Source organism: Hetaerina americana, unplaced genomic scaffold (assembly GCF_022747635.1).
Source record: "Hetaerina americana unplaced genomic scaffold, ioHetAmer1.1.p SCAF_1, whole genome shotgun sequence".
NCBI lineage: Eukaryota > Metazoa > Arthropoda > Insecta > Odonata > Calopterygidae > Hetaerina > Hetaerina americana.
The window spans coordinates 78,634,104-78,659,169 of record NW_027286069.1 but is presented as its reverse complement, the minus strand read 5'-3'; the positions used below and the strand labels follow the sequence as shown (position 1 = coordinate 78,659,169).

At 40.4% G+C, this 25,066-nt stretch overlaps 1 protein-coding gene across 1 annotated transcript in view; it reads left to right on the top strand.

The window, feature by feature from the left end:
• Dys (Dystrophin) overlaps positions 1–25,066 on the top strand; it is a 479,719-nt gene that overhangs the window by 419,038 nt on the left and 35,615 nt on the right. The window contains exons 54-58 of the mRNA XM_071591999.1: positions 17,122–17,294; positions 17,979–18,123; positions 19,093–19,222; positions 19,671–19,843; positions 22,777–22,848. Coding sequence (XP_071448100.1) covers positions 17,122–17,294; positions 17,979–18,123; positions 19,093–19,222; positions 19,671–19,843; positions 22,777–22,848 — 693 coding nt within the window. The remainder of the gene's footprint in view (positions 1–17,121; positions 17,295–17,978; positions 18,124–19,092; positions 19,223–19,670; positions 19,844–22,776; positions 22,849–25,066) is intronic.

Here is a 25,066-nt window from a genome sequence, read left to right as displayed (position 1 = left end):
TAAATTGAAAACTTACAGTTTAGGAAAGAGGAATTAGCCAACGATATCTTTTGTAAAAAATATGAGTTCTAGCTCGATGCATAATTATTTATCAGTTACCAAGAAAATATGTGTAAAAAGGTTTGACACCTTAGGAAGAAAGTCGGCAAATAGTTCAAAGTATAGTTTAGTCGCAGTCCGAAGGGGATTCGATTCTTTTCAGATATTTGAATGGGCAAAAGAATGAAAGTGTTTAGATAAAAAAAGAAGCTTTCAGAAATCCTTACTTGGTATTTCAACATTCTAAGGAAATTACGAAATTTTATCATTCGGCTTACGATCATTCGGCATTTATCGCTCTCATTATGCTTATCTATTTAAGCGATTTGTCAACTAGAATAAAATGGACTTAATTTTTTCCTTCCGTGGAACACAAAAGTTGTTATAATCGTCGTCGTGTATTCTAATAGCTTTATTGCGGCAAAATCTAGCACACAATAATAGTTATCTTGGACTTTCGGAGTCCATACAATCATGACTCCCGTCAAGATCAGACTCTTTTAAGACTTATATTGTGGAACCGTCCCAGAGTAGTTATGGAATGTGACATCCAGGCAAAAAATTGATGTTCCAGCCACACGTATAAGCGCATCAACTTTCCGTAATGGCTCGCGGCACAAAAATTAGATCGCACCCTGTGCATTTCGTCGGTTGCGAAAAGACCGGGAGAGAATGGCGGGGTGAGGGGAAGAGGTGTCAGGACGGGTGGGAAATTGGATGACACCCGACATCCGCGGTGTCGGGCGCACACTAGTGAGACCGCTTTGAAGATATCAAGGTCGCGATCTGTCCCATCCGACCGAGGAGCGAGGCGAATCGTTTGCCTTCCGCTCGCGTCGGGATTCCTTTCGCGATAGTACCCCAGACCGACGCGAAACCTCATCGCGCGTGGATAACTTCGTAGGCAAAAAGAGAAAAAGCAGGTAGAGGGAAATGTTTGTCCGTTATTTTTTTGGAATAAAGGTAAAGGGAGTGAGAAGAATGGGGAGAAGCGAAAATGGCTTCCAGGAAATCGTACTCATGTTGATGAAAAACAACCCGGCGTGCAGAGGCGCTCGTGAATGTGCCCTCTTGTGTTTTGTCTCCATGTGTGTGTGTCGAGCTCCGCCGCCTCGTATCGTCATTGTTAATTCTTCCCTGGAAAAATCCCCACTTGACTCCCTCGTATCATCCCCGGGACGGCGACGAGCGCGTGTGCCCCCTCAATCCCTCTCTCACGCTGCGCTCCGAAGCCGACGAGAGCGTTTTGCCCCCTCGAGTGTTCTGGCCGACCCCTTGTGTGCCCCTTGTCCCCCCCCCTTATCCTCGCCCCGCACCCGTATCTCTCTCCCAACCTTTAACCCCACCACCCTCCTTCCCTCATCCTTCTTCTCCCGCCCCTCCCGTTGCCTCCTCTCCTCCCCCACGTGGACGCTTCGTCTGACGGAGAATCCATTCTCTCTCCCTCCCTCCCTCTCTCCCCCATCTCTCGCCTCCTTTATCCCTTTCCCCTACCCTGCCCTGGTCCCTCCATTTCACTCCTCTCGACCCCCCACCTCCCCCGCTTACTCTCTTCTTCCCTCTCTCCCGCCCCCGTGCCTCCACGCCCTCCGCGGTACTCTCATGTCCAGCTCGTCGTCCGCTCTCGTATACAAGCAAGTCTCCTCCTGCTCCTCCGCCCCCTGCTCCTCCTCCGCCCCCACCCCCTTCACCGCCACTTCCCGAAGACGACGACGGGGAGATCCACGCAGCCGCCTCTCTGCGGCTGCCTCCCTCACTCCCCCTGAAGATTCCAGCGGAGGTCGCCCTTCAGGGCTTTCTCCTTTCTTTCACTATGCTTCCTCTTTATTCCTTCTCCTTTTCTCACAAAAGGATTTATTTTGATCTCCTTTTGATCCTCTCTCTCTCTTACCTCTTCTTCCCCCTCCCCCTTTCCTTCTTGTGGCCATTAAGGCGGTCGCCGTGCCGTTCGTCCACGTTAGATACTGTCAGTGGTGGTACTTGAGAGACCTCTCGAGTTTCTTCTTTTTTTTTATTCCGCTTTTATCTTTTTTCAATGTATTTAATCTAATCTTCACAAGAGAGGGAATGCACAATCTTCTGTCCGTCGAATTCGAATGGATTTTATTTATTTTAATTCCTCGCTTGCTACTTCTGGTCGTTTTTTCTTGTTATTTATGCCCATCGGATGAGCGCGAATCCATGTCCCTTGGACTGGAAGAAGCGATTTTCAAGTTTATTTATGCGTACGTATGCGTATTTTATTTTTATGTAAAAATCTTATTTTTATGTAATTAGACTAGTGTATTACTTTTGATTTCAAATGACAATGTATTTAACGTAAACTGTATCGTCACGGGAGAGCGCGTTGTGAAACGCGAAGATATGAAACTATTGGTTATTTCGGAAAAGAGAATAGTTTATCACGGCGTTGCGATCCTGGCTGTGGATGCAGTTCGATCCATCATCAATTTCATTAAATTAAAAAATGACGACGGTAATCTGTTATCGTTCAGAATGAAAAAGAGTAGTGGAAAATCGTTTAAAGACTCGTACTGCTTTCATTCAGAGTGGGGCTCAAGACTCTAAACTCCTTCTCGTTCCCCTCCCGAGGATCCGTCCAGGGACTACTACATCGAAAGGCATCCGTTTCGTTTCCCGAAGAGAATTTAGGAGCGAGCGTGCGAGTCGGTGCTAATGATCGCGGTTAGCCGTCGGACGGTGGAGAATCCCATGAGGATTGCAACCGGTCGCCGAAATTACGAGTGGATGCTTTTTAAATACAAACTGCGCCGTGAGAAGGAAGGACGAGTGCTCGAGGCGGAGATAAAGCTGTCGGCGTTGATAAAATATTTAGGTCGTCGAGAAAAAAAACCATTCAAAGAACGTAACGACGGAAGAGAGCAAAGACCTTCGAAATTTATTACCAAGATAAGCCGGAAGCAATTACTATCGGGGACCGACAGGGGAATTAGGAAATATGTTAGATATGTTCGCTGCTTAAATTAGATATTTTTTCCTTATGAAAATTTGTAAAATTTATGGCTGAAAGGGAAAGTCAGCATGCCAGAGAAATGTCCAGAAACATTTTTCTAATATGTTTCCTTGGCGCCATCCATCTCTTTTGTTGATGGCAAGAATTTTAATTGTAAATTCACTGCGTAAGCCCTGGTATTGGTGTCTTGAGAATTTGATGTTCTAATCACTGTATTATATTAACTTACAAAATTAAAATGCAATTATTTTTGGTGATTTTAAATCCTTATTTTGTTCCTATATCCGCCCGAGCGCTCGGGGCGCTTACCAAGCGGTTTAAGAGTACGAAGCATTGATTACATTAAAATTAGCCATCATGTATGTTGTCTCCAGCGGAGAATCACTTTATAATATTCTATATTATTTTAGTGTAAGCAATTAACAATGGTGAACGAAGGGAAATTTAAGGAAGAGATTCGAGGACGCTAAGTTAAAGGTTGTAAGGAATTTCCTCACGTATTCAATCGACATGTTGATTCATAAATTCTCATGAACTCTACCAAAATTAAGACTAACGATTTCAGATCACTCGCAATTCGCTTACATTTGTTTCTTTCCACTCTCCTGCAATTATATGCTCCTATAACGTAGACTTCCCTCAATTTGTTTAAAATTTTCATATCGTTGATTTAATTTTACACAAAAGTGCGGTCATCCATTGAGGATGTGGCATAGGTTAAATTTTAATTATTTACTGAAAATACTTTTTTGTTTACGTTTTCTGCAGGGGGTATCGATTAATTGTGCAACTAGCTCGTATCAGACATGATAAAAGTTGCGCTCGAAATTGTTCCAACAATATTTCAATTCCATGCGTGAAAATATATGCAATAGTTGGGCTGCCTTTATTTTCGGTTAAAACAAGTTGGCGATCCTATCCGAAAGGGTATCATTAAACTGACGGAAACTAAATCAGGAGAAAGTGAGCGATCCGGTGTGTGAGAGCGTGGAATGTCCCCGAATCGGGAGTCGAGAAGGAAAAGGGGGCCCCCGGGATCCCCCGGCGGGAGCCGACGAGGAAAATCCGCCTTCCGGCCAGTCGGCCGGCGGTGACCCGGGTTATCGTCAAATTAGTTGGCGGTGGTCCCCTTAAATTTATGAACTCGTAAAGCCTAAGTGGAGAAAATAAAAGCCGCCGGAATGAATCCTCCCATGGGCTCATTTCTGGCAGTTAATTAGATGGGAGGATAATTATTGTCTGCTTTGGCGGCGTTGGGCAATATTTCCATAGTAACGCATTGTTGCTAAAACTATGGGCCGGGGCCGCACACTCCCTTTCCCTTCCCACCCCAAGGAGGGGGGGGGGAGGGAGATGGGGAAGGCTCCCCTGGATTTCTGCGACGCCCGTACGCCGTCCATTTTTTTGTCCGCCCTGAATGAATGGCGCTCCCTGACCGGAGGGGGGGCAACACGAAAACGTTTTTGGAGCTGGCGAGGACATCACTCTCGCAGGTGGAACACGGAGCCCGCCCGAAAGAAAAGGCCTCGTTCTCTCTCCCTCGTTCTGGAAGGATGGAATTTGACCCGGAATTTATCGTGCATCCGTCTTGGAATCACAATTCTACTGAGTCCGGAGATCGGATCAGCGTGGTGACTGGCGGATGTCCCGCCTTTCCTCGTCGAGGGCGGCATCAAATCACAGTGGTGGATTTTTCGGTGAAGCTTAGATTCCAGCGCGTTCTGTCGTTCCCCCCCCCCCGTTCAAGTGCGGTACTCCGTCTGTCGTATGGGACACTAAAATGCTGAACCCTCCGGCCGCTATCGCTGTAGAGTAGGCGAATGACGACCATCCTCTGCTCCCTGAAATCCCACGTATTCCCAGCGGCGCAAATGACCTCGGATATCTGCCGCCTCCCCTGCAATAACTACTATTACCCGCCGAGGATGATAGTGTCGTTAAATTGGGGTTCGAGCCGAGCTCTTGGCGGATGCCTGCGCACTTCGACGTTGCGCGCGGGCGACCTTTCACTTTTACGAGAGCACCCTAAGACCGACCGAACGTCGAAGCCTAAAAGTCCAGGCACGTAGACTGGGCAGTAAGCACGTTGCAAGATACGATGCAGACTTGAAAGCACCTTCTCTACGTCATCCGGACGTCACTGCCTACCATCCTTATACGCTGGCATGCTCGGCGATAGGACCACGGGTTGAATACTAAATCTTTGGGCCCTCACGGATGGTTTTCTGCTCTTGTCTTGTTATGCTTTCGCGAAGGTGGCGTGATGGTCTACTGGGGCAGTGTATTTTGCGGCTCACTGGTGGGTACCGGGCACTTACACGTGTGATGCCCTATGGACAACCCCATTCAAAATCCAAGAGGTGCGATTTTGTAGTGGACGCAACCTTCTGGGAAACCTCAGGAGGCATATTGAAGGGATCTTTCCTACCCTAATATATTCCATGCGGCGTGTGGTTAAATTCAAGGTGATATCTGCCGTCTCCAATGATAATCAGCCTTCGGGTTGATAATTGTAATGGAGGAGGCTCTATCGAAAGTTTCAAGGCCGCCTATGACGAATGGACATCATTATGATTCCCTGATAGTAGAAATTTGAGGAAAGCGGTGCAACTGGCAGAGCTTTTTTGCCATTTAACATAGGCACGCAGTTAGTGCCAGGGGGACGTGGAGAAAGACACTCGACGTTGGCCTCGTGCTAATGAAAGGTGTCAAGGGAGCACCGGTTGAACGTGGCACCCGAGGGAAGGTTGTATGTTAGCTTAGGTTCTCTCCTCCCACGGCACCCAGACTAGAATAGGGATATTGCTGAAAAATTCCTAGCTCTAAGCTAATGTATCCATCGCTGTGGCATGCCTCACTGATCAAACCATGTTCCATTTACGTCCATCTAATTTTTTATTTAATCTGGCGGTCATTACTGTCGTTCTTGCGTTGACGAGATGAGTTAGATATCATTAGGATGTAGAAATACAGGGTTCGTCCGGAAAATAAGTGTACTGACTCCTGGGCTGGGCGCGCCGCTCCAGGCGCGCCCAGCACCGCTCTGACGGGCTGCGATTGGAGTGGGGTATGTTGGCAAGCGACGCTGAAAAAGGCAGTCGGCTCTGAGCTGTGGTGTAGTGAGGAGCTCTGTTAACGCGAACCTCCGCGCTCGACCCACGTCACGGAACGCGATGCCGAAGTTTTTGGAGCAGCGTTATTCCATCAAATTTGCGGTAAAGCTTGGAAAATCGTCTACCGAAACTGTCGGTATGATTAACCAGGCTTAAGGGGAGTCAGCCATGTCCAGAAACATGATCTTTCGGTGGCACAAGATGTTCGTGGAGAGCAGAGAAGAGGTCGACGACGAGTCTTCGAGAGGTTCCCGATGATGCCTTCGCGGGAGCGTTCCAGGAATGGGAACGCCGCTGGAACAAGTGTATCGACTCACAAGGGTCCAATTTTGAGGAATATTAGCTTAAGATATGTAAAAGTGTAATAAATTTTTTTTCCTGAGCTCAGTACACTTATTTTCCGGACGAACCCTGTAGTTGGACGTAAATTGAGGGTGAAGGTAATTTTTAGAATTCCCAGCCAAGTAGTATGACGCTTTATAGTTCCTCTTTCCGTTGGAAGTAAGGAAATTTTAAATTAGGTTTGCATGAGCTGTATCGTATTTTAAGCGAGTTATAACATTGTTACATTAGAATTTTCCTCAGTCGTTTAGTTTCACAGACACATTAAGCATTTTTAGCCCCTCGAAAAGTTTGTAGAAAATATTAGTTATTCGATTTGGAGCTGCTCAATATTCCCAGGGTCCATACGGAAAATAAATTCTTGTGCCTCGTAAAACGGTTTATTACTAATTTATTATTTTCATTTGGAGTCTTTGCTTCTCATGCCCTTAGCTTCTCTCCAATCCCGAAAATCCAATTTTGCCTTTTTTTGTTTTTATATGGGCTGAACCAACATGATTGAAATGTGGAACTCGAACCAGTGAGTGACCTTGGAGTATTGCGTGTGCATATTAACTGCCTCGCTAATTATCTTGTGGCTTCATGGTGAAAGTAGTGAAAATGTTATGCGGTGAAATTTGAAGATCGTTTTCGCATGAGTAATATTTGCCGGTTTGTGGTGATCGTGTTTGAAGTAATTGGTATAGATCGCCTTTAAATAGCCCTCTATCCGTAATATCCCGCTAGTTGATACGAAGAGTTCTGGCAAGAGTGTTAGTATATCTGCTATGCAAAGGAGTGGAAGGAGTCTGAAACGGAGATATATGTATTCTTCAAAGAAATTGGCCTACTCCCTTTGTGTCTAGGTCGTAAGTTGTGCGTGAGCTGAATTACTCCTTGAATTTATCTTATTTGCAATAATATTTCACTGAACTGAGGCTAATATTTTACAATATGAGTAAAATAGTAGTACAACTCGTACCTCCGGACTCAATTTAGTTGATTAGATGTTGTTTGGAGTAACAACCAGGGATATGAAAATTCACTAATCTCTGTGTTCGACAATCCATTTTGAATTAGGCCACTGCTGTCCGATCTACGTGTTTAGGACTGAGTTTTAATTATTCCTCCCTCGAGTGCAATTGCAGGATTGATACCTTTGTGAAACATTTAATCTGATATTAAGTCTTCGCGTATTAAAGTGTATATTTCAGAAATGAAGTAATTATTTGACGACCGAAGAGATATTATATTAACGAGAATATAATGCATCACCAGAAGGGGTAATGTATTAAAGTATCAAAGACAAGAGCACGCGTGAAAAAAATATGAATGAGACGAAGGGGAAAGAATTATTTAATAATTGTGTGGTATGGAAGGGACCAGTGAAAGGGTTTCCTGTAATAACTCAATTTGAGACTTTGTTTTACTCTTTGGTCTTGAATGGTGTTTTGTGGGACAGGTCCTTAATACATTATGTACATTCGATTTTAAGATTCTCTTAAATTTACCGCAGTGATTTTATAGATAAATTTAGACTTTTTGAATCTCCCACAAATGTCATTCAATAGTAAATTCTCGCAGTTGACATGGTAACTATCAAGGTTTTTGCTAAACGCCGTGTTAAGTGTATCGTACTTAATGACGCCTAATTTATTACTCAATGATTAATTGACAAATGTATTACCTCTCGACGAGAAAATCATCATTGTTAAATCCGTATTGTTACGTAGGTGATTAAAACTCTTGAGCTAATAGTATACTCTCGTAAGTAAATTTTGTTCTCGTAAGTAAAGTTCAGTCAGCCTTTCATTTTCAATCGTGATGGATTAAAAAAAATATTAATTTTCATAGTTATGAATGAGTTCCAATTACTAACCAGTCCGAGGATTATTCATTGTTATGCGCCAAAGGACGCTCCGTGCTGTTTGTAACTGCGCTTAGCGGAACTATTTCCCCTATTTCTTCCCAGTAGCCTACCAGACACACTGATTGCATGTCACATAATTCTGGAAATGTTTTATAGTCGTGATTATTTCTTTTCCATTCCCACGTTAATGAGTGTGTGCCATTTCCATGAATGCCTTTTGTCAGCTGTGCTCATAGGAGCTTGCATTGCTTTTTTGTGCACGGCGGATCCTTTTTTGTGAAATGCAGATCCCGTTTTTATTCGACGCTTACACCTCTTATTGCCATACGAAAAGTCTTAATTTTGGTTCACGATTCGACGGCAGCGGCAGAGCGTGTATGTACCCTCCCACTCGATGGGCTCGGGGAGGACGGAGGGGCTCGCCCTTTCCCCCCCCCCTCACCCTCATTTACTGCCTCGGGGTCCCACCGGCTCGCCATCGACGCGATTCAACCCCTGTACTTCGGCGCGTTGATCGTGGGATAAATCCTTTCGCGACCCTGGGGTCGAGGGGCGCGTGGGGCAAACACGCGAAAGAATAACGTGTTTTGCATCGAGCCCGCTCGGCCTCGGGGATGAGGTCATTGCTTTCGTCGTCCACTGGAAACGTCGGGAATGGATTTCGTACTTGCACAGCTGACCGTCGCAGTCAGCCGATAAACCTTGCTTTTGAACCTCTCGCAATCGGAACGAGGCGAGTTATGTGCATCGTGTGGCGAATGGTTTGTCTTGCGCTGACCCTATTCTCTCTCTCTTTCTCCCCCCCCCCACCCTCGCCCCAAGCAGCGTAGGAGAGACTCGCTCCAGGGCGAATGCATGTTTACAGTCGCACAATGATATTTTCCGCGTCGATTGACCCCCGCGTTGCGACTGCTGATCTGCGGCTTGCCCGCCCGCTATCTTCCCTCCGGCCGATGCTATAAACGTCATTTTCCCGAATCAAGAGGCCGTGAATGGAAATGTGTAAGCACTTCTATCGCACGTTCAGGTTGCGAAGCAGGGGCCCTGCTTCCAAAGGGGAATGAAAGCAAATCCTTGTCGAACGCGAGGAGTAGGCACTGAGAGGGTAGGGAAGCGGGAGGATTTTCTAGCGGAGTCTCCATTTCACGAGTGGCTACGATTTGAAATTATTACTCGCAGGACTGAATCAGTGCGCGCGCACACATACACACGCTCCTTTAATTGCGGTGAAAACGCGTGCAAGCTGTTAGGAGAGTTTTCTTTTTAATTCCAGCGATACGTAGAATAATGTTAAGATCGTGATGCTCGCACCGTGTTTTTTTGCGTGATGTCTGCAGGAGACAGCTGGAAGCGGAATGGAGATATTGATTAAACTTGACGTGCACGTAACCGGAGCCTATGCGCCTCTTATATTCATTATATCCTTTTCAGCCGTACCTCCGACACGAGCGTTTCAATTTGACCAATGAGGGCAGACATATCTCGTTAGTGGGAATGGATTTTCAATTTTGTCGTTAAAAGATACAAATATCGGAAGATGTTTTTGGTATTTATGGAATTGGGCTCTACGCTGAAGTCTATGCCAAGAAGGCTTGAAAGCTTATGAACTCGTAATCTCATGGCATGTCCCAGTGAAAGGGATGAAACTGGATGGTTTGAGAGAAAGGGTTTTGCCAAAAAGTCGTAGGTCGATAAGATTATAAAGGCTAGGAATAGGTATTATAAGTCTCGGGAACAGAAGGGTATGTGTAAAAACGGATGAAAGTAACAGATGTGAAAGATAGGAAGATAGCAAGGATGGTACAGGATGAAAGTAATAAGTAAAAAATACTTACCTCTCATAACCTAAAATGGGTTTTTTCGCGGTACGTACCTCGAGAAGACTTGATGATGATTCCATATTTTGACCGGATCCCAGGGCACTCAGACCTCTCGTCCATTTTGCCAACACATGTTTAACCCCTCTGCCACATGCAGACAGTGAACAAGCGCACCACGGTACGTGGGTAACGTATCCAGCGTCCGTGCGGGCCCAACATTGCTTAACTTCGGTGATATAATGGGAACCGATGTGTTAATGTGGCCTATGCCTTTTGAAAGGGCTCGGTGAATTTTGGAAAGGTTCGAAAAAGTGAATTGGGCACAATTAAAAACATTTGGCAAAAAATATGAGTGGAATGGAGGAGGGATTGACTTCTTACCCGAAACCCGTACCTGTCCTAGGCTACACGCGCGGATATGGGATGGAGAGTTTTAGGCAGGAGAATTATACAAGGCTATTCATTCACTGTTGTTTTCAGTATAAATGCCGAGTGGAGGGGAGATATGGGAAGAGCTAGAGGCAGGAATAAAAGTTGGTATTGAACTCAGAAATTCAGTTAAATTTGCGGATTTTAGGTCGTCAGTCAGCCAAAAGATTGCAATCACTGATTTTTGAATGGCAGAATGAATGTGCAAGGTGTTGATAGTCTTAAGAAAACGACGTTATAGAGATTTTGAAGAAAAGGGAAGGCGAAAATTGAAATTTTAGCAGAGGGACTGAAACTAAATAAAATAGAACAGCCCATCTATTTTGGATGTGGTCTAGATGAAGGTGGGAAAAGTAGTGTGGGTATTTAATGAAGAATTGTGTTCAATTAAATCTTGAACAGAGAGACAGGCTTTATGACGAGTACTTCAAGTAACAAGCACCAAGGAAATACTGAACTATATTTTGGAGAGTACTTTCGTATACCTTGGAAATTTGGTCATCGAGTCAAGAGGATAAGCATAGATTGGTGACCATATTAAAAGAGTTTTTAATTTTCCACAGACTTCTTTTCACAAGACAACGCGTTTCACCGACTTGCGGCATCATCAGGTACAAGTGACACACATAGTTGTTGCATATATACTTATCGGACAGAGGAGAGGGGGAAGTTGAAGGGGGGGGGTTGCTGGGACTTCGAAGTCGCTGGTCGTGGCTTTTTCGGTTAAAGGAAGTAGAGTTGGTGGCGCCTTGGTTATTACTAAGCATTGGGTCTGGTACAGGTTTATTGGGGGGTGGGGCTACTTAGAACCTTTGGATTTGTTTACCCTCGGGGAAAGGGGTGGCTGTGTAGGTTCGGGGGATCTTTCGGAAGTGAAAGTCGGTGGTCGAGGAAAGAGAAAACAAAACGGGAGAATGGTGTTGTTTTGGTTATGACGTTTCATAGGATCTGGTCATGGCGTAGATGCAACTGTCTACGTTGAACCTCTAGGTTTAGTTATCCGCGGGGTCAATTTTTCGGAAAGGAAAGGGGAGGGATGGGCTTGTAGTTGCTCGTTACAAGGTGTTGTGTTGGGGTCCGCAAAGTGCCTTCGAATGTCGATTAGCTCTAGAGCGTTCATTTTAAATCCTTTAGGGAGGAAATGTAGTATTTCTGGGACCACATTGCTATTATGGTTACAATCTAAGAGGAATTTTTTCCGAAGAGGGAATTGGGGTTTTGCTTTTTGTGCTACCCAGCGTGTTCTTGGGCTCGTGTTTTGAAATTCCTCCCAGTTTGACCGACGTAAGAAGTGTTGCATATTATCGCATTTAAGTTTCTAAATTCCTGATTTATTAAACATATCCTGTTTTTGTTGCAATTAGCAAAGAGTGTGGAGAGAGTAAGGGGTGTGTAAAAGGCCGCTTAGAGTGTAAAACTTTGCACTGTGAAATTAAATTAGGGGCAAATTACAAACTCTTTTAATATATACATCTAAAAATGCCACGAAGTGAAGCCTGAAAGTGTAAAGCATATAGATTGGTGACTTAAAAGATGTGAGTATGGAGAAGAATGGAAAAAATAAAATGTACAGAAAGGAAAACATGAAATGCTCTCAATATAGGGGAAGAGAGACGGGCTGTTGGGAAAAATTCGAACGCCGTTTTAGACAAATTATGTCAGGTGAACGCAGGTCTTCTTGCACCCCGAGGACGTTGCAATTCGACAGAATCCCTCGCCGCCTTTCGAATCGACGCTCAGACAAGTTACCGGTGTCCATGTACGCATATACAACCTATCGTCCGAAACATTTCATGAAAGTTTAGACCCAGCCGCGGGAGTGAATCGAAGATGGAATACGAAGTCGTGCCATTCTTCTGCGATGAGACTTTCCCGATTAAATTGTAACTCTCGGGTCCAGAAATTAAAAAAAGCGCGATAAAAAAAGTGAATGGAAGCAATCCGAACGGCCCGTCATATTTCATCAGCTGTGTGTTCCTAATGTCCCCCAGAGAGGAGTTGTAAAAAAAAAAAACATTCGGAAGATCAGTGAGAATGGAAAAAGTGCCGCCACACCAATGCCACTACTACTCCCACCACCACCCCGGCGGAGGCGGCGGCGACACCGACGACAATAGCACGAGGGCCCTCACAGAGCATGGCGCGTGTGTGTGTACGTTCGCAGTCAGCAGTTTGGAGAGAGGATCCCAGGTCGAAGTGTATAGGCAGGCCCCCTCGCATCTGTCGTGAGAGGCTCAATAATGGACCGGGCCGTGTGGACGCGAAACGTGCACTGTATGTAAGCGTAAGAGGGCGAAGAGCGTGCGAGGATGAGCGAGGGCAGAAAGAGTGAGAGAGGGGGGAGGGAAGAGGGGAGTGGTCATGTTTGATGTTCCCCGTGGGAGACAAGATCGGAATGGGCAAACAAAAACGACGCCGGTGATCGCTGGCGGCGAGGGACAAGGAATATCGGGCGAATCAACTGGATTTGAATGGTGCAAAATTGAATGGTAGGAGAGGAAGAGAATGGAGGCAAAGACAAGTGATCCTTGGCCGGGAGTGAGGGAGATCCGAGGGTTAAGGGGAGGGGAATGTGGTGGAGAGGAGGTTGGAGGTTGAGGAGGGGTGAGCAAGGGTTATGAACGGGGAAGGGGTTGAGAGGGAAAGGTGGGGGTGAGGTTGGCGAGGTGGAGGGAGGGGAAGGGGTAGAGCGATGGAGGAAGAGAGAGAGAGTGATACTATTGATCGTTTTATGGTAAACTCCATATTACCCTCCCATACGGAGGGAAGATGGTGCACGGCTAATAAAAAAAAATGGGCCCTTAGTGCGAGCCTTTCTTGGAAGGCCGAGAGGGAAAGAGGGAGCATTGCTAACTAGTAGTAACTCACACTGGCTGTTGTGTAAATCTCTCCCTCTTCTCATCCGGAAATGGCGGAACTCTATGGTTCTCTCCGTCAAGCGGCGTGCGTAATTGGCAAAATCGGTCCTCTAAGCCGATTATCCGAGAGTTCCCCCGGTCCCTCATAACTGATCGCGTCACATAAGAGCTTTCCATTGTGGATTCGGGGCTCAGAGATTGCATTCAGCCAGAAACCGGCAGATTATTTTTTGTGTTCTCCTTTGTGCCCCTCGAAAACGGTGTGCAGCAATGGAATTTTAGTAATCTCTCTTAAGAGGCAAGAAAATATTTTTCAGGCGCCCGTATATATATATATATATATATATATATATATATATATATATATATATATATATATATATCGTCTATTATGTGCTCCCATCCCTTTTCCTTATATCTATTTCCTTGTGAATATATATATATATATATATATATATATATATATATATATATATATATATATATATATAACACTTTTTGAAAGACTCACGGACGTGAATAATAATGCATAACACTTAGCACTAGTGGACACAGACAAAAACACAGAAACACACAAAAAAAGAGACTCACTATTTTTCGAATTTTCGGTGGTCGTTGCCACCTTTATCAAGGAGGAGAGGGACAGAACTCAGTCTTCTGAGTTCTGTCCCTCTCCTCCTTGATAAAGGTGGCAACGACCACCGAAAATTCGAAAAATAGTGAGTCTCTTTTTTTGTGTGTTTCTGTGTTTTTGTCTGTGTCCACTAGTGCTAAGTGTTATACATATATATATATATATATATATATATATATATATATATATATATTCACATGGAAATAGATATAAGGAAAAGGGATGGGAGCACATAAAAGACCAACACAGGAGAGGGAAGGTGGAATCGAGTAGATCCCAAGGGTAATAGTGTCCTTGGCTGGGACTCGATCCAAGGGTCTTCAACTTGCCGAGCCGAATGTGTTCCTATCCCTTTTCCTTATATCAATGTCCATATGAATGAATGTGTGTTCGCCATTTGGCGGGTTTTCGTGTTTGAATGTGTATATATATATAAGAGCACCAGAGATTGAAGATCGATAGAACATTCTTTTTGTGGGGTTGTCGCATGGGAAACCAATTCTCTCACTATGTGATTTATTTTCTTTGCTTTGCCGTCCCCGCGTTGCAAATGTCCCGTGAAATTTTACGCGAATAATTCTTTCATTAGATTGAGGTAAACTGCTTTGGTAATCCTTTCTCTCGCCCCTTCGTAATTCATCTTAGAAAATAATTACTTTTAATTTCAGCCCTATCTACTCGGGACTGATCAAGGGAAATATTAAAGTTTATAGTCAACCATACTTTGGATTTAAATACTGGGCGAACATGTTCTTTGCACAAGCTTGGTCTTAACTACGCTGGTGACCCGTTTGGATAAGTGGTCTAATAATATCTGTAGTTTGGTTCCATTTCACTCTTAAATCCACATGGGATATTAGACTAGTAGGGAAGGTTAGAAGATCATAGTTGTTTTAGGAAGTTTGCTCTCAATTCAGAACTCTAGGTTGGGAGAACGAAATGGTGAGGACTAATAAAGCCCTCCAGACTTTATTTTTTGGTAAGCTCTCGCAGTTTTTTTTCGCATGATAAATGCTCTTTAGTGACTAATCATCCCATGAGATGGATGGAAGCTTTGGAAAATCGCCCAAAAAGTGTTGCCATTAGTTAGGGACGCGGAATCATCCACTTGCAGCCAGATAATTAGGCCTACCGTTTACTTTTTTTGACAAAAATTCGTTTACTTTTATTTACTACATAAATATTCACATTCATAAAAATGACTACAATTAAAATACTTCAGGTGTACTTGAAAATGCAACCAAAAAAATATTTTTACTAAGCACTTAATAAAATTAGAATGAAACGTCATGAAAATACTTCTTGAAGTAAGATCTAAAAAATATGTGTACCACTGTTAAATCTTTTATGGACCATAATGTTCCTGCATAACTCCAAGTCAGTGTAGCATTCCCTTCTACTTCATTCTAGGAGTGTCTGGAATGTTCTCAGCATCCCAGACAGATCACCTCCTCCACCCAAATTATGAAAGAATACCCCTAGGTGTCGACTGGATTTTTTGTTCAGTTATCTACTCATTTCCTGATGTATGCAGTTATTTGCTCATTTACCTGATGCATTAAGTGGTGAATCATGTGATGATGAGGGAGACGAGTCATTGTGTTGACCAAATAGTGAAATGCCAATGGAATGAATGCTGCCAAAGCTAAAATTGCTTCTTTGTGATGAAGCTGTGTGTGCAAATTTTTTAAGTCGCGCTGTGATCCTGGTGGTAGCCTGGAAGACTCTTACACTCTGTTATTTATTCATATATTTATTACCGCACCAAAAGCAATGAAAGAGGCCTATCACTTAGAGAAAAAGGTTCAATTATCCCCTATTCACAAAACATGATTCTTGGTTGATGAACTGAGAAATTATAAATATTTAAATTGAGCATGTGGAGGTACTTCCCCAGTTTGATGTGGGCCACTTAAATGCTTGGGCATTCATATTAAAATCAGAGTTGCAGGACAGCATTTAAGACTGGTACAGAGGGACTCCAAGGGAGAGCTGGGGTATTTTTTTACATTGCCCACTTTACCCTGGGCTATTTTTCCGGGAATCATGTCGGACTGTATGGGGATTACAAGATGTATTTTGTTAATGTGCACTCCTTGTCAGGTACTTATTAACGAGCACAACTCTGTAGTTTTCTTTCTCATCGGGGAAACAATCTGTGACAAGTTGTCTTGTTCCTGAGTAGATAACTTTTAACATAATGATTAATCATTTCTGTTTTGTATTGTTTAAGTATATTCCAAATTATAGAAATCCGCACACCTTTTGTTATCATTGAATTGATTAAGTTTATGGAGACAGTGATGATTAAAGATTCATTTTGTGCAACCAACTTAAATCTGGAACTGATGTAGTGCGTCAAAGATGTAAATATATGTTTTGATGACCTCTTAAATCCTGTATAAGTTTTTATCAAATATTAGAGAAAAATGGTAGTGCTTTTCTGAAAAGGAGGAGTTACCATTAAGTATTACCGTATGCTTAATAACTAACCTAATAACTGTTAAATTCATATTAATGAGGTTATATTTTACTGTTATTTAAATTTGTGTTGCTGGAATATATCTTAGTTATGCTCAGTATTGCCCTTATTTTTTAATATAACATTTCAGTGGCACGAAAAGCTGTTTCATGAAGTGGTTAGTCTTTTAATGGAAGATTATTTTTGTCACTTTTCATGTAGAATGATTTCATTTGTGATCATAGTGTATGAAACAATTTTTAGTTGTGTTGTCATGCCAATTCATTGGTTGTGAGGATTCACATTGAAATAGACTAAATCTTTATTTGCTTTTATACAGATTTTACACCTTAGTGGAATTGTAGAGCACTTTTCAAATGGTCTTATAGTATGAACATAAAAAGAAAATGAAAAAAATGCACAATTGATTCAAATATTGCCTTTTTAAAAAGCAAAATGTTAAAATACAAATGAAATTTTGTGATCAAATGATGTGATTTGACCATATTTGTCTGATGTAATGTATCTGCCTGGTTGCTTATATTTATTTGACGTTGATATATTTTTCCTCTAACAAGCGTGTTGTTCCGCTTCCTCATTAGGATCTTCAGTCTGAGATGGAAGGACATCGGGACGTTCTAGCCTCACTCAATGGCACTGGCAGAAAACTGCTTAGCAGTCTGGCATCTCAGGAAGATGCTGTAATGCTGCAGAGGCGACTGGATGAGATGAATCAACGTTGGCACACGCTGAAGGCCAAGAGCATGGCCATAAGGTGAGGAGTGATAGCATTCATGTATACTTCCATCTCCTCATCATTTGTTGTGCGACATCTCAAATCATGGGAAATAATTAATACGGCAGTGATTCTTATAGAAATAATGAGACTGCATACAGATATCCTTTGTGGCATCAACATTCAGTTTTATATGCTTATTGTTCATAAGAAAATTAAGAAACATAATAGTGATATGTAGAAAATAGTTACTTGTAGAAATAGTTACTTGTAGAAAATGCCTCCTTGTAAGTTTTAGAATTACAAGTTGAGAAACAAAACTACTTAAACTCTTATAAATAATGTATCAATATTTTGTAAGGATATAATGTCACCATAAAGGTGACATATCCTTACAAATATTCTGTATTCTAAATAGAGCTTTTTAAATGAATTCGATGAAAAATGAAATTATTTTTCTGTATGTAATTTAAAGGAAGTAGTAAATGCTGAAATAATTATGAATAATAATTTTCAATGGAAAGAATTTTTTTACTATCATGGAATTGGACAGAGTGAGATAAGTCAACCACTTAAATTCATTTTAAGGTTAATTTTTTGGAGACCTATCTATATTTTTCCCGATGATCACCAATCGAGTTGACTGAATAATTTTCCTCAAATAAAAGTGGATGCATGTCTTAGTAATTTACACCTTTTGTCTTTTTCCTTTATACATCCTAGGAATCGATTGGAGAGTAATACTGAGCATTGGGGTGCCCTCCTCCTCTCTCTGCGTGAACTGATTGAGTGGGTCATAAGGAAAGACACCGAACTCAGCGGTCTTGGACCAATTGGTGGTGATGTAGCTGCCCTTCAAAAACAGCAGGTAAAATAAGAATACCTCATTTTTGCAATTCCAAGAAATTAGACGTACTTTTTTGATAGTCGGTTTAGTACAGTTCTGAATCTGTTTTACCTTAGGACATTCTGTTTTATAATTGAATTGAGTTTTTAGCTATAAATTTTGTCTTATTTCTATTTTGAAATTACTTTTTGCTCTGATGAAAATCATAGAAAATTTATTTTTTTATAGTTATTAATAATTGCGTCCTAAATTATCTGACTACAATTTTTAAGTGGAATTTTCATTCATGATAGAGTTGAATTAGAAAAAAAATCTTTATGGCTTGATTCAAGAGGGCTGCCCTCTAGTTCCTGAGTTGAGTGCAAAAGTTTAAATTAAATCAGAAAAAAATTAGGTGATAGTGTTAAGTGCTTATTATCTAAAGCTACTGCAACAGTTTTTTAATCAATTATCTGCGGAGTTAATCTTTATTTGCTTGGCTATTAGCATTTATTAGCATTTTATTTTCTTTGCAACAAATAGAGACAGTAATAGTTGCTGACAAGTTATGCCTGATATGGGTGTTTTGAATCCCAATGTCCTCTCAAGGAGTGACCTACGGTTTAGATTACACTTTCTTTCTTTAACTTCTTATTGAGTGATTGATGGAACTGTTAAAATGTGATAAGATACTGGCTGATTCATATTGAATAAATAATGTCATATCATGGAAAATGCATCGGGTAATATTTTAATTGAAGGATGCAGATACTATTTCAAAGTAATGGCAGAACCATGCCATGGTAAATAAATTAATTTGCCCCGACTTAAGATTGAAAGCTCATTGTATTTTTCTGGAGTAAACTCAGATGGATAAAATGCCTCTCTTAACTTTTCTTCATTTCAATCTCTACATGTATTAATCCAAATTTCAGGTTACAATTGGTGAAATTCAATCACAGATTCATGAAGGTATTTCAGTTGTTAAAATCAATTGGTTTCCTTCCTCAGGATGACCACAGAGCCTTCCGGCGACAGCTTGAGGACAAGCGACCTGTTGTCGAAAGCAACCTCCTGAGTGGCAGGCAGTACATAGCAAATGAAGCACCTCCACTCTCCTCAGATGCCAGTGATGGAGAAGGTTAGTTAAGATATGTTTCTCAGAGTTGACTATCCTCCCTCACCTATGAATGCTCTTGTTTCCTTGTTATAAGTAAGATTTTTAATCTGAGCCTAAATTCATGCATCCATTTTCCATTCTTGTAATTTTGTCATCACATTTTTGCACTAGCCATGATATATAATGTAATCAAAATTAAATATTTCCAAAAAATACTTCCCAATTGCAGAAATAATGTCTTGAAATAAAAACGTATAGCTTGAAACCAATATGATCATTCAAACCACAAACTAAAGAATTGTGATGCTTGAATGCCATTTATAGTGCTTTAAAATTCTTCTCATGCCTCAATGTTAGTGAAGTTAATTTTTATTAGCTTACCAAGGAAAAATTATTTACTGGTGACATTTTAATTGTTATAGTTGCAAATTATATAGCATTATCTGAAGTTGTGGTGCATTTATTGCAGGACGTGTGGAGCCTCCTATTGATGGTGATTCGAGAGGATACCGATCTGCTGAAGAGCAAGCTAGAGAGTTAACTCGTAGTATTCGCCGGGAAGTCGGCAAGCTGTCAGAGAAATGGAACGACTTGATACAGAGATCTGATCACTGGCAGCGCAAATTGGATGATGCAATGGCAGTAAGTACTGAGGAAACATTATTGAATTTATATTTTACCTGTATTTGTCACATAGAACTAGGCCAAAACAATACTATAAGAATAAGAAATGGCTCAGGCTGTTGATCATCCTATACTGTATCATTTGATAACTCCTAATGACTGGCAAATTCTATGGTACTAATTCAGCTATTCTGATGCAAGATGTGTGACCATTTGAGAAATAAAAATAGTAATTGAATGTATGAAATCAAAAATCAGTGTTTAAATTATTTAGAATATTTTCAAAATTTAGGAAACAAATTTTCAAATATGAATTCCTTCATTTTTGGAATATTTCATTATGAACGATTGGATAATAAAGAGGGCATTTAAGTATGGTAACTGCCACATGATATCATTAGGAAGATCTCACCAGGAAAGAAAACAGGAAATCATATCCTAATGGAATTTTTTTCTTATAAATGTTGCCTCTATGAAGTTAAACTATATTTATTAGCCAGACGATTACACTATGCACAATTATTGCAAAAAAGCAATTATTTGAGCATAAGTTTGTGATCTCTAATAGTTACAAATACTCCAACAAATATACATAAGAGTGGACAGACTCAAGCTTTCTTATAGTAAGCTTCTGCATACTAATTCTCTCTGGTTTTACTCGATGGCTTAAACCATAATCTTGAGAACTCTCTTGGCTATCAGTTCTGGTTAACCATGGATTTTGGTTTGTATTTTATTTTGTAAAACTGAAAACAGAAAATTTGAGTATATATAATAGAGGGCATATCATGATATGTTTCTTCTCTAGCATTCAGCATCTCTCTATTACAATGACATATTGAAGTTAAGCTAATGTAAGTTTGGATACTTGTGTACCCCAGTAATATATTTTGTATTACAATAAAAAGTATGCTGGGCCACATTTTCAACCAGACTTCTGCGTAGATAAAATATTTGTAGACAAAATGACTGTTAGTAAGCCTCTTGCAATATTTTGGCTATTAATTAGTGTACTTTCTACAAAAGAAAATGGTTAGCTTATTTATTCTAGTAATTATGAATAATTCTTTAAATAACAACTTGGGCTGTATACTCCGCAAAAAAGTGGCAAAATAAAATGTATGAGGATATAAAGCTACCTCATTGTGACACTAGGGTAATGTACGAGGGTCATCCGGAAAGTAGTACCCGTTCGTGCCGCATGAAGTGCTGACGACGCGAGTAGCCGCTGGACGAGGTCAGATAGCTTCAGTGGCTTGTCTGCCTTCTCTGAGCCAAGTTGCGTGACGCTAGCATTGCCTGTGTTGTTTCTGTGATTGTTTACAATGTTTAAAAAAATTGAGAACGCCGCCAGTTGTGAAGTGAGGGCCGTGATTAAATTCCTCAATGCAAGAAACGTTCGCCCATGTGATATTCATCGCCAATTAAAGGAGGTGTATGGAGACAATGTAATGGACGAGTCGTCTGTTCGGCGGTGGTGTCGCAACTTCAACATGGGGAGGGGGAACACACACGACGATGAGCGTTCGGGGAGACCGTCTGTCATTACAGACCAACTGGTGAGCTCAGTTGACGAATTCGTGAGGAACGATCGGCGCGTCACAATTGATGACATCTGTGAGCATTTTCCCAATGTTTCTCGAACAATTGTTCATGAAATTGTTAAACACCATCTGCATTATGCAAAAATTTGTGCAAGATGGGTCCCTCGCGTATCTCAATGAGCTGGCGGCGAAGGACTATGCAGCAGGAATACAGAAACTTGTCACACGTTATGACAAATGCCTTAATTTGCTTGGAGATTATGTTGAGAAGTAGTTTAAAGTATCCTCTTTCAAATAAAATTTTTTATGTTTGTTAATATTTACTTTTGTGTCTTTATTTCACGAACGGGTACTACTTTCCGGATGACCCTCGTAGTATGTGGTGTTCCCTCCTTATGAACCCTGATGATTCTCTTACAATTAAATTTTGTTGTCTCAGGCGTAACTTTATGGAATTTGCATAACATATTGAAATAATTGACTTTCTAATTCCACACACTTTATTTAAAAAAAAACACGACCCAGGTTTCGACGTTGAACGTCATCATCAGGTGGTTACCACCTGATGACGTTCAATGTTGAAACCTGGGTCGTGTTTTTTTGAATAAAGTGTGTGAAATTACAAAGTCAATTATTTCATTTCATTTCAACTCTTACAATTAGTATTGAAAGTATGATATAAGGTTGTCTCTTCAAATTCATACTAATGGTGAATAAGCTCTACTTTGTGAAAATTTATGATCACGGAATAAATAAACTTGAAATTTTTTCTCCCAAAAAATTTTATAATACTTCTGGTTTCGATGCATCGTTACATCGTCTGGTTTTTCTGCCTATTTGAAATACCTGATGATGTCACCTATGTATTGAAACCAGTAGTATTATAAAGTACGCTAAAAATTACCAAGTTTCTTTATTCACTGATCATACAATTTACTTAAAATTCTTCACTCAAAGGTACCAAGCAAAGAAAAACTGATTATAGTGATCTACCTCCTGAGTTCAGTCTGCCACTAAATGGGGCATAAGTTAAACTTGTTACTTTGAGGCTTTTATAATTAAGGTGCTTGAAATATATCTTTTTACCTCATCCATTCCAATGTCTTCATATGGGTGAAGAATTATGCATGTGGTGTACATTAAATGTAATGATAATTTTTAAAATCTATAGTTATAATTGTAGTTTCTCTTAAGTGTAGTGAGTCAAGAAGTTATTAGTTCAGAAGATTTGAATTTTCTGAACTCCAGTTAGTTTGGTTATTTGAAATTTTATTTAGTGAAAAGTGCCACATTTGTCTGTGTCTAGTGTACATTTTAGAAATTATTCATCTTATGTTCATTGGACTCACTAGAATTCATTTTTGCTCAAATTTCTTCCTGCTCCACCACCCACTTGACAACACAAAGGCTACTTATTCATCATTATTTAGTGATAATGCTGAATCAGCTTCACTTTCTGCTTGTCCAGCAAATATGCCGGTGAGAAAGAGAGTTCATTATGTTTTATTGTGTGTTTATGCCATCATGCCCCATTATCCAAACTTTGTTAACACATTTTCCCTTTTCAAATCAAAGTTATTGTTTGATCCTGTGTTAGACTAACCAAAGTATTAGGAGTAAAATTAATCTCACCAAACTTCAATAAGAACTAGCCTTGATTAAAATCAATGCCGTTTAAAAAAAAGAAATTTATGCATGGAGTTCAGGTTTGGATTTGGAAAATTGAGTGGTTTGGAGTAGGATTTAAATTCCAATTAAGTGTAATTGGCTACTCCGGTCAGTACTTACAGTATTTGTTATGTTTTGTTTTGAATTTCTTCGGGAAACTAGAATGTTAAGTTGTTATATATATATATAATATATAGTAGCAGAAAACCTCCAGGGGATGGGGGCGTGTGGTATTTTCATATAAAAACAAAAATAATTTTATTACCTATTTCTCTACAAATAAAGTTGAAAATCTTTTTGAATTTTAAATAAATTATGCTAATTTGAAATGACAATGAACCTTGCAGTTATATTTTATGCTCGGAAGGCAAAAGGTATTCAAAAGTTGTTTTGAGCATTCAAGTAATATTGATTGGGAAATTATCAGAGTAAAATATAGCCCCATGGTGCCCCACTGTTGAATATACCTCTATAAAAGAATTATCAGGCAGTACATCAAATCAATATTTCAAAAAAGATGTTGCATGCATAAGTGCCAAGTTTGTCTAGAAGTATTGCTAATCATTTTTTTGCTTTGTCACTTAAAACATGTCCAAGATTAACTTAAAGCTAAAAGCTTTTCACGTCATTGGATTGGATATTTAGTTTAATTTTCGAACTAAAACTTTATTTAATTCTTGAAGTTAAACTACAAACTAAGAAGTTATATTCCTAATTCGCATACCATGTAGAACATAGTTTTATTAGGACCATTAAGGAAAGATATGCATATAGCATTTCAATAGAATTTAGATTGTTCAGTCGTCATGAATTTTCAAAGATTGTTGATAAACCATTAAGTTATTATGAGGACTCAGAGAAAGAACTATCTCCCTGCTTTGAATTCCTAAGTTTCCCAAACAGTTGGCTATATGATGCTGGTTCTATTCTCGCCTATAAAAATTAAAGTGAATGCCATGGTATTTAGGTGACATGTGCTTACTTAACGTACAAGTAGAGAGGTTCGAATGTACAGCATGTCAGCTGTTTATATTAGGTGTGGAAATTAGTTGGATAGATTCATGTATAAACTACCTCTTTGAAATCTGTTGTAGATATCCTGAGTACCCCAAGACATAATTTATGTCGCATAAGTGAATTGTAAGCCAACATTGCCATCCTGATTGTATTAATTTATTCTTAATTATATGCATGGCAGAATTAATAAATGACATTTTTGTACTTTAAGAGAAAAAAACACATTTAAACATTAATTATAGGTTTCATGTAAAATTTTGCTTAATAATTAGCATTGAAATCAATCCATTGCTCTGAGTTTCATGATAGTACTTTTGGTATTGAATTAAGTATTAGAATCCATTAAGTTCAGGTTATGAATCCGTTAAGTGCCAAAGTAATGAATCAAATAGATAAAAAGTTTGTCATAAACTTGTGATATTCAAAATCACTGGTTGATAATCAACACATTGATTATTAAAGTTATAGGTGGTATATAAGTCAACATATTAAAGGCTTTTAAAATTGGTTACTTAAGCTCTGCTAAATATTTTCTGAAATTTCATGGCATAAGTTGTTCCTGCCTGCCACAGTAGTCAGTTTAATAACATTCCATGTTGGAATTTGAAAGGTCACAGATTCGAAACCCATTGGGGTATGAATGCTGTCTTTATTCATTGATTTGTACATTTAAGGGGCTCTATGATAAAATATTATCTCAGCTGTTGGAGTAGCTAAAATTTATCTTTTATCAAATAAAAAAACCATAAACACAGTAATCAACCCGAAGGTCGGTTTGGTAGGTGATGGTAGAGATCACCCAGTAGTAAGCCCTATACGGCATGTGAAAATTCACACATCAGGGTAGGGGGGCCAGTTCCTTTCCCTGTGCCGGTTATGGTTTCTCAGAAAGACCTGGTACCCGAAAAATCACTTTAGCTTGGGTGGAGCTGCAGGTGCCCAGAGTGCCTTGCCCGGGAATCGAAGCAGGGACCCTCTGGTCAGCAGTCCAACACTCTACCCACTGGACTAC